Here is a 14192-nt window from a genome sequence, read left to right as displayed (position 1 = left end):
CTCATTATTTCCTTTTTTAATAGTTGCATAATAGATCATGCTGGAGATACACCAGATTTCTTTTTCTTTTAATTTTTTAAAAAAATTTGTTGATTGATTTTAGAGAGAGAGAGGACGGAGGAGAAAGGAAGAGAGAAAGAAACATTGATTCTTTGTTTCACTTGTTTTTGCATCCATTGGTTGGTTCTTGCCTGTGCCCTGACCAGGATGGACCCAGAACTTCGGTGTGTGCGGATGATGCTCTAACCAATCGAGCTACCCGGTCAGGGTCAGAATTCTTCATCTGTACCCCAGTCAAGGTCATTCGCTTGGATTTCAGTGTTTTTCTGGTATAAATAATGCTTCAGTAAATTTTCTTAGGCAGTGAACATCCTTGTGCCTCTACCCTTGCCTATATAAATACTTATATTTCTGGTGGCTCATCCGAGGAGTAGAATTGTAGTTTGAATTTATGGACTATGGAGTTTTATAAATGTTGCCAGATTGCTTTTCACAAAGGCTGTGTCAATTCATGTTTCCACTAGTAACATGTGAGAGTAGCTGCTTCCCTCCAGCCATAGGTGACATTGCTCTTTAAATTGTTCTTGTCTTCTTGGGTATAAAGTGCACTGTGACTTCAGTTTGTGCTTCCCTGACAGTGGCTTAGTTTAAGCATTTTCAGTGTTGGTCATATTTTGATTTGCTGTTCTCTGATTGCTTTTCATATGCTTGGCCCAGTTTTCTGTTTGGTTTTATAAATTATAAGTATTGATCCTCTGAATGTTATCTTTGTTGCAAATGTTTTTTTCCAAATTTTTGTCCACTGACTTTGTGGTCCTCAAACCTTAGCTGTGCATCAGAATCACTTGAAGAGCTAGTTATACCTAGGTTGCCAGGCATCACACCAGGATTTTCTGGTTCGGTAAGTCTGGGGCAGGAGGCAAGAATTTGTATTTCTAACAAGTTCTCAGGTGCCGCCAACCACTGCTGCTGTTGCTTATCAAAAGACCATATACTGGGAATCACCAGCTTTTGCCATGCCAAAGTTTAAAATTTGTATATAGTTAAATATATCTGCTTTTTACTTATAACTTTTGAATTGTCTTAATTCAAAAGATCTTCCTAGTCCCTATATGGTACACACGGTCTCCAAGATTTACTTCATTGTTTTATATGTAAATGTGTAATCACCAGGAATTTGTTTTTGTGTATGGTAGAAAGTAGGGGTCATATTATATTTTCTTTCAAAACATTAACCAGTTGTCCTAGAACCAAATTATTAAATAACCCTTTTTTAAGGAATTATTTTGTTTACTTTAAAAAAAAAAGATTTTATTTACTTTTAGAGAGGGGAAGGGAAGGAGAAAGAGGCAGAGAAACATAGATTCATGAGAGAAACATCCATCAGACGGATGTCCATCTGTTGCGTCTTGCACACCCTCATCCGGATACTCGGCCCCACAGCCCGGGCATGTGTCCTGACTGGGAATCAAACCAGTGACCTTTTGGTTCATAGATCGATGCTCACCATCGCTGACTGGGCGACACCAGCCAAGGAAAATAATCCATTATTTTTTCATTGAATTGAAATGCCATCTTTGTCATATAATAAATACTGGCCTTTAGCCCTGGCTAGTGTAGCTCAGTGGATAGAGTGCCAGACTGCAAACCAAAGGGTTACTGGTTCAATTCCTAGTCAGGGTGCATGCCTGGGCTGTGGGCCAGGTTCCCCAGTAGGAGGCGTGTGAGAGATAACCACACATTGATGTTTCTCTTCCTCTCTTTCTCCTTCCCTTCCCCTCTCTAAAAATAAATAAATAAAATCTTTAAAAAAAGGACTTCTTTTTAAAAAATTAAATAAACACTGGGATTGATTTCTGTATCTTTATTCTCTCCCAATGATTGTTATTTCCATTCCTATTCTGATAATATATTAATTTGATCTCACTGGCTTTCATAATATGTTCTAATATTTTTTTACTTTTTTAAAAATATATTTTATTGATTATGCTATCACAGTTGTCCCATTTCAATTCCCTTCATTCTCCTCCACCCTGTACACCCCCTCCCACCTACATTCCCCCACTTTAGTTTATGTCCATGGGTCATACATATAAGTTCTTTAGCTCCTACATTTCCCATACTATTCTTACCCTCTCCCTGTCTATTTTCTACCTACCATTTATGCTACTTATTCTCTGTACCTCTTCCCCTTCTCTCCCCCTCCCACTCCCCTGTTGCTAATCCTCCATGTGATCTCCATTTCTGTGGTTCTGTTCCTGTTCTAATTGTTTGCTTAGTTTGTTTTTGTTTTAGGTGTGGTTGTTAAATATTGTGAGTTTGCTATCATTTTACTATACATGTTTTTTATCTTCTTTTTCTTAGATAAATCCCTTTAACATTTCATAAAATAAAGGCTTGGTGATGATGAACTCCTTGAACTTGACCTTATCTGGGAAGCACTTTATCTGCCCTTCCATTCTAAATGAAAGCTTTGCTGGATAGAGCAATCTTGGATGTAGGTCCTTGCCTTTCATGACTTGGGATAGTTCTTTCCAGCCCCTTCTTGCCTGTAAGGTCTCTTTGGAGAAATCAGCTGACAGTCTGATGGGAACTACTTTGTAGGTAACTGTCTCCTTTTCTCTTGCTGCTTCTAGGATTCTCTCCTTATCTTTCATCTTGGCTAATGTGATTATGATGTGTCTTGGTGTGTTCCTCCTTGGGTCCAACTTCTTTGGGACTCTCTGAGCTTCCTGGACTTCCTGGAAGTCTATTTCCTTTGCCAAATTGGGGAAGTTCTCCTTTATTATTTGTTCAAATAACTTTTCCACTTGTTACTCTTCCTCTTCCCCTTCTGGTGCCTCTATAATTCAGAAGTTAAAATGTTTAAAGATGTCCTGGAGGTTCCTAAGCCTCTCCTCATTTTTTTGAATTTTTGTTTCTTCATTCTTTTTTGATCGGATGTTTCTGTCTTCCTTCTGGTCCACACCGTTGATTTGAGTCACAGTTTCCCATCACTATTGGTTCCCTGTACATTTTCCTTCATTTCACTTAGCATAGCCTTGATTTTTCCATCTAATTTTCGACCAAATTAAACCAATTGTGTGAGCATCCTGATTACCAGTGTTTTGAACTGTGCATCTGATAAGCTGGCTACCTCTTCGTCGCTTAGTTGTATTTTTTCTGGAGCTTTGATCTGTTCTTTCTTTTGGGCCATTTTTTTTTTTTTTTGGTTTGATGCTCCTGTTACGTAGTGAGGGGCAGAGCCTTAGGTGTTCACCAGGGTGGGGCAACCCACGTGGCTGCATTGCCATGCTGTATGTGGGGGAGGGGTCCGAGAGGGAACAATGGCGTTTGCTCTGCTCTCTGCTGGATTTCAGTCACTTGCCCCGATTCCCATAAGCACACTGGGCCCTTCTGGTGCTGATTACCATGTGGATGGGCTTATGTACGTTCTAGGACCTTGTGGGTCTCTCCAAAGAACTCTCGTGTGAGGCTGGGAGTTTCTCCTGCTGCCGCCTCAACCCCTGCAGGTGTTTTCAATTGGTGTTTTGAAGCTTTATTTTCCCGCCCTGGGACCCTGGGTTGTGCGGTCCATCCTGTTCCCCAGTTTCGCCTGGTTTGTCTGCGCATGAATGTGGGGCTGCCCGGTCCACCAGCTGCAGCTTTGCACGCAGCACCCCATTCCACAGTCGGCGGCCTTGCTGGGTCCGCCAGCCGCCTCCTTGCGTGCCCTAGTCCGCCAGCTGCTTCTTTGCCACGAGCTGCCCTACTCCGCCCCCCCACTGGTCTGGAAGAATGTCTTCTTTAACTCCTTGGTTGTTGGACTTCCATATAGTTAGATATTCTGTCAATTCTGGTTGTTTTTGTTTTTAAATTGTGTTGTCCTTCTTTTGGTTGTGTGAGGAGGAACAATGTGTCTACCTATGCCTCCATCTTGGCCAGAAGTCTAATATGTTCTAATATTTGATGAGGCAAAACCTCCTCTTTCTTTTTCATACTTTGCTATTTTTAGCATTTATTCTTCTGTATAAAGTTTATGATAATTTTATCTAAATTTTAAAAATCTCTGAGGATTTTAATTGGAATTACATTAACTGTATATATTTATATTATATATATGAGTTTAAGAGAATTGATGTTTTAATAATACTAACCTTTTCAGCTAAGGTATAGTATTTTTTCATGTGTTTAAATCTTTTTTATGTCATTCAATGAGATTTTAGTTTTCTTTATGTAGGTCTTATGCTTTCCTTGTATAATATATTCCTAAATGTTCTATAATTTATATAAGCATTTCTTAATACACTTATTGATACACTGAAAAAAGCTGTTGATTTATGTTCATCGATTTAGTATGCAGCCAACTTACTAAATCTTCTTATTACTACTAGTATTTTTTTTAATTGAGCCTCTTAGGTTTTAAAGGTATACAGTTATATCATCAGTGCATAATAGTAGTTTCTCTTCCTTTTCCAATTTTAAGCCAATTGTGCTCTTATCTAATTGCATTTATTTAACTTTACTATAAGGTTAACATTGCTACAATTGCAATGGTTTTAATATTTCTCTGTTTAGGTTAATGTTATCAGCTAGTTTTTGGTAATAACATTTAATATATGTAAGTAGTTTCTTTGTGATTTTTAAAAAGTAAATGGAACCCTGGCTGGCGTAGCTCAGTGGATTGAGCGCGGGCTGGGAACCAAAGTGTCCCAGGTTCGATTCCCAGTCAGGGTACATTCCTGGGTTGCGGGCCATAACCCCCAGCAACCGCACATTGATGTTCCTCTCTATCTCCCTCCCTTCCCTCTCTAAAATTAAATAAATGAAATCTTGAAAAAAAAAAAAAGAATGCAGTGAACAATAGGCACTGCAGAGAAAACCACACACACACACACACAAAAAGTAAATTGCTGTTGAACTTTATCCAATGTCTTTTCAGTATCTAGCATTATACTATGGATTTTTCCTTCAATTTTGACTTACATGTATATAGTTCTTAATATGAACAATCTTTACATTTATGGAATAAACTGTACTTGTTTATTATGATGCATTTCTTCTCATTGCTATTTTTTTTTATTTTAAAGTTGAGGTATAATTCACATACCATAAAAGTCATACTCTTAGGTGTACAAGTTAGTAGTTTTTAGTATATTTACAAAGTTGTACAACTATTACCATTATCTAACTCTAGAACATTTTTATCACCTCACAAAGACACTTTATACTCTTACGTAGTCATTCCCCATTCTGCCTAACCCCCAACCCCTAGCAACCACTAGTGTACTTTCTATGTCTATAGATTGGCCTATTCCAGACATTTCATAATAAATGGAAGCATACAATATACTTGTGCCTGGCTTCCTTCAGTTAGCATGTTTTCAAGGTGCATCCATGTTGTAGTGTGTATCAGTACTTCATTCCTTTCTATGACTGAATCATATTCCATTGTGTGGATAATACTTCATTTTGTCATTCGTTTATCAATTGGTGGCCATTTGCATCATTTCTGCCTGTGGGCTGTATGAATGCTTGTGTGCAATTTTTGTGTTAACATATACTTTTATTTTTCTTGAGTATATATCTAGCAGTGGAATTGCTGGGTTACACAGTAAATGCTTAATTTTTTGAGGAGCTGCCAAACTGTTTTCCAAAGCTGCTGAGCCACTTTGTGTTCCCACCTACAGTGTGCTGGATCCAGCACAAATAACGCCCCTTTTTATTTCAAAATCTTTTATTACAAAATCATAAGCATGTAATTCAGTAACATAACAATGTCACACTCAAGCACACCATGGGACATTTTAGGTGAAATGTTCACATTAAAACTATAAATTATTACACTCATATTATTACCCTACTAACCACACTCAAGCCGGCCTTACTTCCGCCAGACCCTGTGTAACAGTTGCTGTTCTGTCCTTTTAATCATGGCCGTCCCAGTGGGTGTGGAGTGGCATCTCATTGTGTTTTCGGTTTGCGTTTCCTCAGTGGCTAATGATTTTGCGCCTCTTTCATGTGCTTATTAGTCATTTTTTAAATCTTCTTAGAGAAATATTTATTTAAATTATTTGACCCTCTTTATTTTTAGTTTTTCAGTATTATATAGAATCAATTGCTATTTAATTTAACTTTTTTTTTAAATAAAATATACAAGAGCAACAGCTGTGTTCTCGTTTCCATTGTGCAGCATCATCAGTGACAAACCTTCCCATACACGAGAGGGTCAGGGGCAGAAAGTTAAAATGAGGTATACCTGGCATTTGGAGCCAAGGCTGGGGTGAGGCACTTCGGGTGGGTCATTTCAGAGGGTCATTGCAGGACGAGAAGAAGGGCAGGTGTTGAATAGTTAGTAGCTTGCCTTGTCCCTCCTATAGGTAGATAAAAGAAGCTATCTCTGATAATTTCTTACTATAGGCAAGGCCCCTAATTCAGGTTCTACGAGTAGTTAAATGAAGAGAGAGAGGGGAAGAAGTTTATCTTCTAGGGTCTCAGTTGTCTTTAGCTCAAAATAATCTGCATGCCACAGAGGCACAGCTGGAGGTGACTTGTCTTGAACCCCCACAAAAGTTAAACTGTTAGGGCTTCAGACCCCAGGATGCCCATTTTTAAACTGGATTGTTTGTTGAGGTATAAGAGTTGCTAAAATATATATATATATATATATATATATTTTTTTTTTTTAGATTTTACTTATTTCTACAGAGAGTGGGAGGGAGGGAGAAAGAGTGGGAAAGAAACAGCAATGTGTGGTTACCTCTCACATGCCCCCAACTAGGGACCTGGCCTACAACCCAGGCATGTGCCCTGACTGGGAATTGAACCAGTGACTCTTTGGTTCTCAGGCCAGCACTCAATCCACTGAGCCACTCCAGCCAGGGCAAGAACTGCTAATATTTTTAAAGCAGTTTATTTTTTGTGTTTCTATTTGATAAGGGGGTACTCCATCTTTTGGGGGGTTTTGTTTGAACATTATCAGATTCTTGGGCAAAACAATAGTTTCTAGGCAATTAATATTTTTTGTTGTTGTTTATTTTTGCTTGCTTTAGAGAGTAACTCAGACATCTCCTCTACAAGTCCCTAACCCATCTTGGATGCACCACCAGTCATACCTCATGCAGCCTTCAGTGAGTATTCAGAACTGGGCAAATGCCAGAGGCCACTTGATGTAAAGAAAAACACTGGGAGGGGGCTAATCATATGGGACAGAAGATGATCTGACTTTTGGGTGGTGGGCACACAATGCAGTATAAAGATTATGTATCATAGACATGTGTACCTGAAATCTATATGACCCTATGAACCAATGTCATCCCCAAAAATTTAATAATAAAAAAAAGCACTGGGAATTGATGAAAGTGGGTGTGGGTGTGAGTTCTGGCTCAGGCCCCTATGCAGCCCAGGTATATGACCTTAAATTTTTTGAGTCTGTGATTCTTAGGCAGGGATCCCTCTAGACCGATGGGCAGAGTGCCTATTCCGGTTGCACGGCTGGGTTGCTGCTCATCTCTCATTTCCCAGGATTTTTAAATGGCTCTGGTAGCCATGAATCTCTGCTTCAGGCAGCCTCACAGGATACTGCCAACGAACCCTGTCCTTTGTCGTCATCTGTAGGGTTCAGTTCTGACGCCAGGGATGGATCACCCCATTTCTCTCCAGCCTGCCTCCATGATGGGACCTCTTACCCAGCAACTGGGCCACCTCTCCCTCAGCACCGCGGGCACGGTAAAGCAGGATACTTCTGATTGTAAACTCCTACCGAGGAAGGGGTACCTGTGTACTACTTTTCAGCATAAATACTTGTACGTGATAAGAATCACTTCAGTGTCATTGAGAGCACACTCAGAGTAGGAGACAAAGTAACAGGTAATAATCCATGAGGCAGGAATACAGCCATTATTATGCTCCCCAGCCCACTCCTTTTAACTGATTCCTACTCATAAAACTGAACAAACAGTGTTTCTATGTACATACTAGTGTATGTGGAAGTTCATTCACATTTCCTAGGAATCCTTATCAAAATAGTACTAAGAAAGAAGAATGGATGAAGCTCACCAGGTCTCCTGTAGGCCTGCTACATTCCGATGTGCACGGGAGGGCTTAAAGGCAGAGAAGGCAGTGCACGAGGAAAGGCAGAAGGCAGGACAGAGGGGAAAAGGAGGCCATGTCCGCAGAAGTCCCCCTAAGCCGGTGTTCTTTCGAACCACTACCTGAAGCAGTTTTCAAAAGCACAATTAAATTAGACAATTAAACTAGAATCTCTGGGGATGGAACAGAGGCATCAGTCTTTTCTAAAGCTCCCAGGTGCTTTAAATGTAGCCAAGAATCACCACACTAAGCCCACTGATGTTTTCCATTCCAGTACTTGCCAACGGCTGCAGCTCTGCAGGGAGCTTACATCTCCCAGTACACCCCTGTGCCTTCTTCCAGTGTTTCAGTTGAGGTGAGAGCTTTATAACCTCTTTAGACTGAGGATAAGAAAATGAACAGAGGCAGATTTTCCCTGTTCAAGACCTTCCTCTCACAGCGATGCTAATTCTGTGTTCGCAAATAGCTGACTGGTATGTGAAGAATGTAGCAAGGAGAGTGTGTGTCCTTGAATGAGGCTCCTCCTGACATTTGGCCAGATAGTAAATACCAGGATAGTAAACACTAGTGTTTCTTGGGAAGAGAACAGGCCACTCTAAATGCTGGGGAAGTGAGGCTATGTGTGTGAGTATGTGTGTGCTGTGTGCCCGTGCACATGAACACCAGGGTGTGGGGGTGGGTAAGCTGGGAAAGGCACTGGAGTCTAGCTGGGCTCCAGCCAGCCAGGCTGCTTCAGTGGGGGGTGAGGGAAGGATGCACAGGGTGACTCTCCTGCTTTGGCTGTGGTTACAGGAGAACAGTGGCCAGCAAAATCAAGTGACCGTGGATGCTCCCTCAGACCATGGGGTCTATTCTTTCCAGTTCAACAAGTAACAGTGGTAAGAATCACATGCTGAGTGAGGGGCAGGGTGTGCTGAGCAGCCTGAAGTCAGACAGGGTCTCATGTTTGTCATCCCCCCTCCCTGCCCTCTCTGGCTTATTCCTCCGTTAGGATTCCCATCCCCATTTTTTTTAGTACAAATGAATTCTTGGAGCTGCTAATGCTCCCAGACTCCAGAGGGCTGACCCGGAATGTAGATCATCTGTGGGCCCTGCTAAGACCTAACACTTGGCCATCATTTTTCACAGGCCTGGGCCTGAAAAAGAAATCTCTGCACTCCTGTCCTCTGCTCTTCCTCCCTTCCTGATGGAGCCTGGGGAGACCGTCACTTTCTGTGTGTGCTACATTCAAGGAAACCAAAGACACTCCTTTATGTTTCTTTTGCAAAGAAAGTTTTATGTTTTGTTTTTAACTGCAGTATACCCCAAAGAGACATGGTGCCTGGAGCTTCTTCTCATCTTTATGAAAAACACTTTTGAAGTGTTGAACTTATTTGGGAAAGCTTAAAAAATTTTCTTTTGTTATTTCTTCTCTTAAAAAAAAAGGTGTGGTGCTAGAATGTTGAAGGGGTCCTACTGTGGGTTGGTTGTGGACTTTCTTTGGTGCGTGTAAGAAAATATGCCGAGTTAAAAACTTCTGTTTTATAAAGCTCTTAACTCATCCACCCCGTCTTTTCTTCACACATATTATACCTTCTTTCTCTCACCCAGATTTTTCATCTTCTCTTTTCCATACAGCAGAACATGCCTATTTTACCTTTTTACAGTTTTTAATTTTGTGAGTTTCTCTTTTGAATGAAATTTTCATATGGAATTTTTTAGGGCCGGGCAAGGAAGAAGGTAGAACACTAATCACGCAGTGGAAGTGGTTTTTCTTCCTTCTCTCCTGCCACGTCCTGTGAGAAAAGGCAAGACTTTGTCTTCAGGAAGCAGAGATGTGGCCTAGGCCCACTAAAGAGACAACCCCACAGCCCTTGGAAGTCATGCTTGAGCCAAATGTGGATGAAGACTAGGTCTTCCCTTGCAAGTTCCAGAAGGGTGGACTTAACTGACTTCTAATTCTTCTCACTGCCAAGGTCAACACTCCCTGAGGAAGTGTCTTCTCTAGCTACAACTTTTCAAAAATACCTGCTTTCCTGATTCCTAGAGGATCTTCTTACCTGCTCCACGTCTGGGGGCCCCTCCCTTCCCCATCACACCGCTGTGCTGGGAGCCTTTGAAGTTGTTCACCTTGCTGAGCCCACTCAGGCTCCTTTCCCACTGTGGAAGATCAGTTACTTCACTTCTAGACTCATGGTTCTCAAGGAGATGGTTTTGTCCCCTAGAGGCCATTTGGCATTGTCACGCCTGGGGGTGGAGGCTGTGAGCTACTGGTGTGTAGCGGCTAGAGATCAGGGATGCTGCTGAACATCCTGCAGGGCACAGGGTCCCCAGCACCACCAACAAAGAATTATCTGGCTCAAAATGTCAGTAGTGCCAAGGTCAAGAAACCTTGATGGAGATAGTGCTGTCCCTGCCTCCTGGTCAGAGGATCTGGTGAATTCCTATTCCAACCCTGGACACACTGCACCTTTTGAGACTAGTTGAAAGTGACAAAAATGGAGTCCTTGAAGTTTCCTCTGGCTTTGACCTTTGACACCTCTGTATACCCTTGAAAGGCTCGTGCTGTTAAATGCACACACATCCAGAAGAATCAAGGTGGGGACTGTTGGGTGTGAGTGCTATGCAGGTGTGGGCAGGGCAAAGCTCTCCGTAACTGTCCGGGGCAGCCTGTCCTGCCTTGGTGTGTTTGGGCCCCTTTGCCAGGGAACCAATAATTTTCCTTCTTGTGGAAAGACAGTGGAGCTAGGATAGAAAAGGGCAATAAATCCCATCACATTATTTACAGTATCAGGAGTGCTATTAAAAAAAAAAAAAAGAGTCTATATTTTCTCTTCAACTCATCTCCTTCTCCAAGTCCTCACTCTATGCACATGGAGACAGAGAAGAGAAACCCTTTGCCCATCTTTTAGGAAATGAGATTCTTCACCTGTCTTCTCCCAGGTCCTCCCTTATACACGGAGAGGAGAGTCCTACTCCCCCTCACTTCAACGTCAGGTGCCTTTCCACCAGACAGTCAGACTGGAGAAACGTGTTCATCGGCTGGCTGTCAGGAGCGGAAGGCTATGACGCTGGGGGAGAGGAAGCTGATCAGTTGTTATACAGAGAGGTTGGCCCCAGCTTTCCCTCCCCTCCCACCCATGCCAGAATCAAGATTCCAAATGTTCCCTGTCCTTAGGCTGTCCTTTTGTACATCCTGGGGGTGAGCGAGTAGGGGGAAATGGGTAGGATATAAAGAACAAAACTGCCACTATTCATTTTCTCATGGGCACTTCCGTCCTCAGGGAGGTCTCATCCAACATAAAACAGACCCAAGCTCACAATAACCTAGAACAGTTTAGCTGGGCAGGTAGCTCATTTCCTACTTAAGGACAGTATGTTGTAGATTTGTCAGTGGCCTTGAGGAAAAAAACAAATCTAGAATCCTGTTCATTTGACAGCAGCTTGGAGGAGCCTTACTGTGTGAGGCGAAGTGCAGTGGGGACCTTCCACACGTGGACACTGCTGATGTCACTGCTGCCTGCTCTGCCTCCCAGGACTCCTGATTCTGTCTCTGTATTTGAAGAAATGTTTAAATTTCCATGACTTCACTTTGTTAAATTCTGAAATTACCTATTGTGTGTTCTCACGTGAATCTACTTAATGAATTGTTACGTTTCTGGCTTAGGCAGGGTTGGCTGGGCATGGGAAGTGATGGGGAGTGTGAAGTCATTTTAGTAGTGATTAATGGCACTGTGGAACATCTTTTTTTGGTGTTTTGGGGTTACACTCATATTTTTGCCTGGTTGTAAGTTCATTTCTAACAATTCAAACACGAGTGAGTGATTGGATAAAGGGGATGGAAGGACTGAGGGATACTGTTTCTCTCATGAAATAGCCTCATGGTGGTAGGATTGTAGGGGAGCCTTCAACCTCAGCCTAGGGTTGGGCTCTTTAAACATTACTGCCTAGTGCCTTCTCAATTGCCTTTACGGAGCCCAGATGATAGTTTCTCTTCACGTCATCTCATTCCCACCCATTACATATGCTCCTGACATTCTTAAAATATTCTGATACTTTGTATTTTTGTTTTCGGTCAAATAGAAATACTCAAACACCTTCCTCAAATGTTAGTCCTTAACTAGGCTGCCAGCCTGCCTGACCCACCCCATGCCAGTGTTACTCCTGTTCCTCTCGCGCTGAGATGATGTGGACGCTAGGCTGACTAGACTTTTTGCAGAGTATGGGTAGAGATTAGAGAAGATTTGGGAATGATGGTGGGGAAAAATGTTATTTTTTAACCAAAGAATTTGAAGGTCTGCTCAGATTGGAAGCCTGGTGGCTCTGAAGCAGTGGCCCTTGTGATAAGGGTGGTAGGAAGACATTAACTTGTACTTAGTGTGAAAACTACAATAGGTTTTGCTATGCTGCAGACCATCCCTGGGCTGAGCCACTTCTGCCCAGTTTCATTTCCCCCCAACTTACAGAGCAGTGAGGTCATTCACTGGCTTGGTACCTGCAGTGCTCACTCCCTGTGGCTTCAGTGCCAACTCTTCAGGGGCTGACATGTGGGTTAGCACTTTGCAGCACAAAGGTGCTGTGAGAGGCCTTGCTGGAATGCAATTTATTCCTGGACAGAAATCTTGTTGTAGGGGGGTGGTCTGGGACGGGGGGAAATTCCACTGCTGCTCTTGCACATGTGTTTCACCTTCTGGAAGAGCAGCAGCATTGCAACTCGAGGCTACTTGACCTTATCAAAGGACAATAAACAGGGATGGGTAATCAGGTCTAAACTTGTCCCCAGGCTTTGATACATTAGCTTCAGAGAAAAGGGTGGGTTTTATGAAAGCCAATCTGTAAGGGCTAGGACCTGTATCTTGTGCCTTGTCATACCGATTCTTCCCAATTTCCACTTAAGCCAACTACTCTATTTCTGTGCTTACCTGCATTTTAGGTCCTTCCAGGTATTAGCAGATCCCTAATATTCACTCAGCTTTCACCCCTTCCTTTCATAGGAGGAACTAGGGCATAAGCACCTGGTTTACATCTTTCCTTTATGACTTTCATGAGGGTTAGAAAGCTGGGGGCTGGAAAGATTCATGATCAAGTGCAAAAGCTCTTTTGGTTGTTTCTGGTTACCCCAGAATAGTGTGAACTCTTTCATTAGGCCTTGCTGTGGTAGGCCAGGGGATAAACCGTGGCCTATCCCAGCCTGGCCTAAGATATTAACTAATGCTTAGAGAAGTCACCCCCAGGAACACCAACAATGGAGCAGACCTCAGAACTTAAGAGGATGAATTGGCCAGTAGCTGCCACGTAGCTGAGAAGGTAAGCAAGCACCAAAGAGGGCATTTGTGATTTTCATAGGCTGGAAGTAGATGTTCCTTCCCCATCTTATTCCAGTTAAGGTTTAGAGGGTTCACCAAAATCAAATTTCTAGCCTAGAGGGTGATAAGATTTTCCAGACCAAGCAAAGAAAGTCCTCACCCCATTACTGGTGTCCTGTCCCACAACACATGGTTTTTGGGTGGTGAGTGCTCTCTTGTATGCACTTACCACCTTGGACAGGATAAAAAGTTTAATTTATATTCAAGCACATTTTGTACATTCTTCCCTTTATCCAGAGGCTTCTAGTTCTATGCCAATGCCACCCACCTAGCTTATTCTTCCTTTTCTGACCCTTGATATTCTCATGTTCCTTCCCTACAATTTGACAGAGCTTCATTTTGTCTTATTCAACCTTTGTTTTGAAATAAAACACAAACATCTACCTCCCGGTGTCTGATCCATAGATGGAAGCTGGGAATGGGTGATGGGCCTATGCTTGCTATGCTATGGGGATACAGGTAGCAGCTTAGGAAGCCAGAGCTGTGTCTCACAAGGCAGGACCAGGCACTGGGTCCCATGCTGCCCCAGCACCACAGCCAGGGGCACTAAGACCCCAACCTATCCACAGAGCAGACGTTCTGCCCTGGGTACTTCCTGCACAGGCCAGGCCAGGCCAGGCCACGCATGGAAGTTTGGGATAAACCTTGGAAGATTAAAGGCTTGTTGCTGTCCTGCCTGCTCTCTCCTACACCAAACCAGTCATACTCACCCTAATACCCAGTGCTCCCCTTAGGCAAGCGTGAAAACCTATGGTGAAGAGAAGATAAATACACAGA

The 14192-nt window shown here is 42.6% G+C and overlaps 1 protein-coding gene across 8 annotated transcripts in view; it reads left to right on the top strand.

The window, feature by feature from the left end:
* RBMS2 (RNA binding motif single stranded interacting protein 2) overlaps nucleotides 1-13798 on the top strand; it is a 48161-nt gene extending 34363 nt beyond the window's left edge. For 5 of the 8 annotated variants that reach the window (XM_045829003.1, XM_045829001.1, XM_045828998.1 and 2 more), the window contains 5 exons: nucleotides 7032-7109; nucleotides 7597-7707; nucleotides 8345-8425; nucleotides 8863-8948; nucleotides 9772-13798. In XM_045829003.1, the coding sequence (XP_045684959.1) occupies nucleotides 7032-7109; nucleotides 7597-7707; nucleotides 8345-8425; nucleotides 8863-8943 (351 nt within the window). In that variant the 3' untranslated portion in view covers nucleotides 8944-8948; nucleotides 9772-13798. Of the gene's footprint in view, nucleotides 1-7031; nucleotides 7110-7596; nucleotides 7708-8344; nucleotides 8426-8862; nucleotides 8949-9198; nucleotides 9407-9771 lie in introns of those variants that run through there. The other 3 variants (XR_006784591.1, XM_045829000.1, XM_045828999.1) reach the window with 3 other exon arrangements.
* The last annotated feature ends 394 nt before the right edge of the window (nucleotides 13799-14192 follow it).

The sequence above is a fragment of the Phyllostomus hastatus genome, unplaced genomic scaffold (assembly GCF_019186645.2).
Source record: "Phyllostomus hastatus isolate PE091 unplaced genomic scaffold, TTU_PhHast_1.1 phas_scaffold_93, whole genome shotgun sequence".
NCBI classification, from domain to species: domain Eukaryota; kingdom Metazoa; phylum Chordata; class Mammalia; order Chiroptera; family Phyllostomidae; genus Phyllostomus; species Phyllostomus hastatus.
Note: the sequence above shows the minus strand (reverse complement) of the source record. Positions and strands in the feature narration are given on the sequence as shown.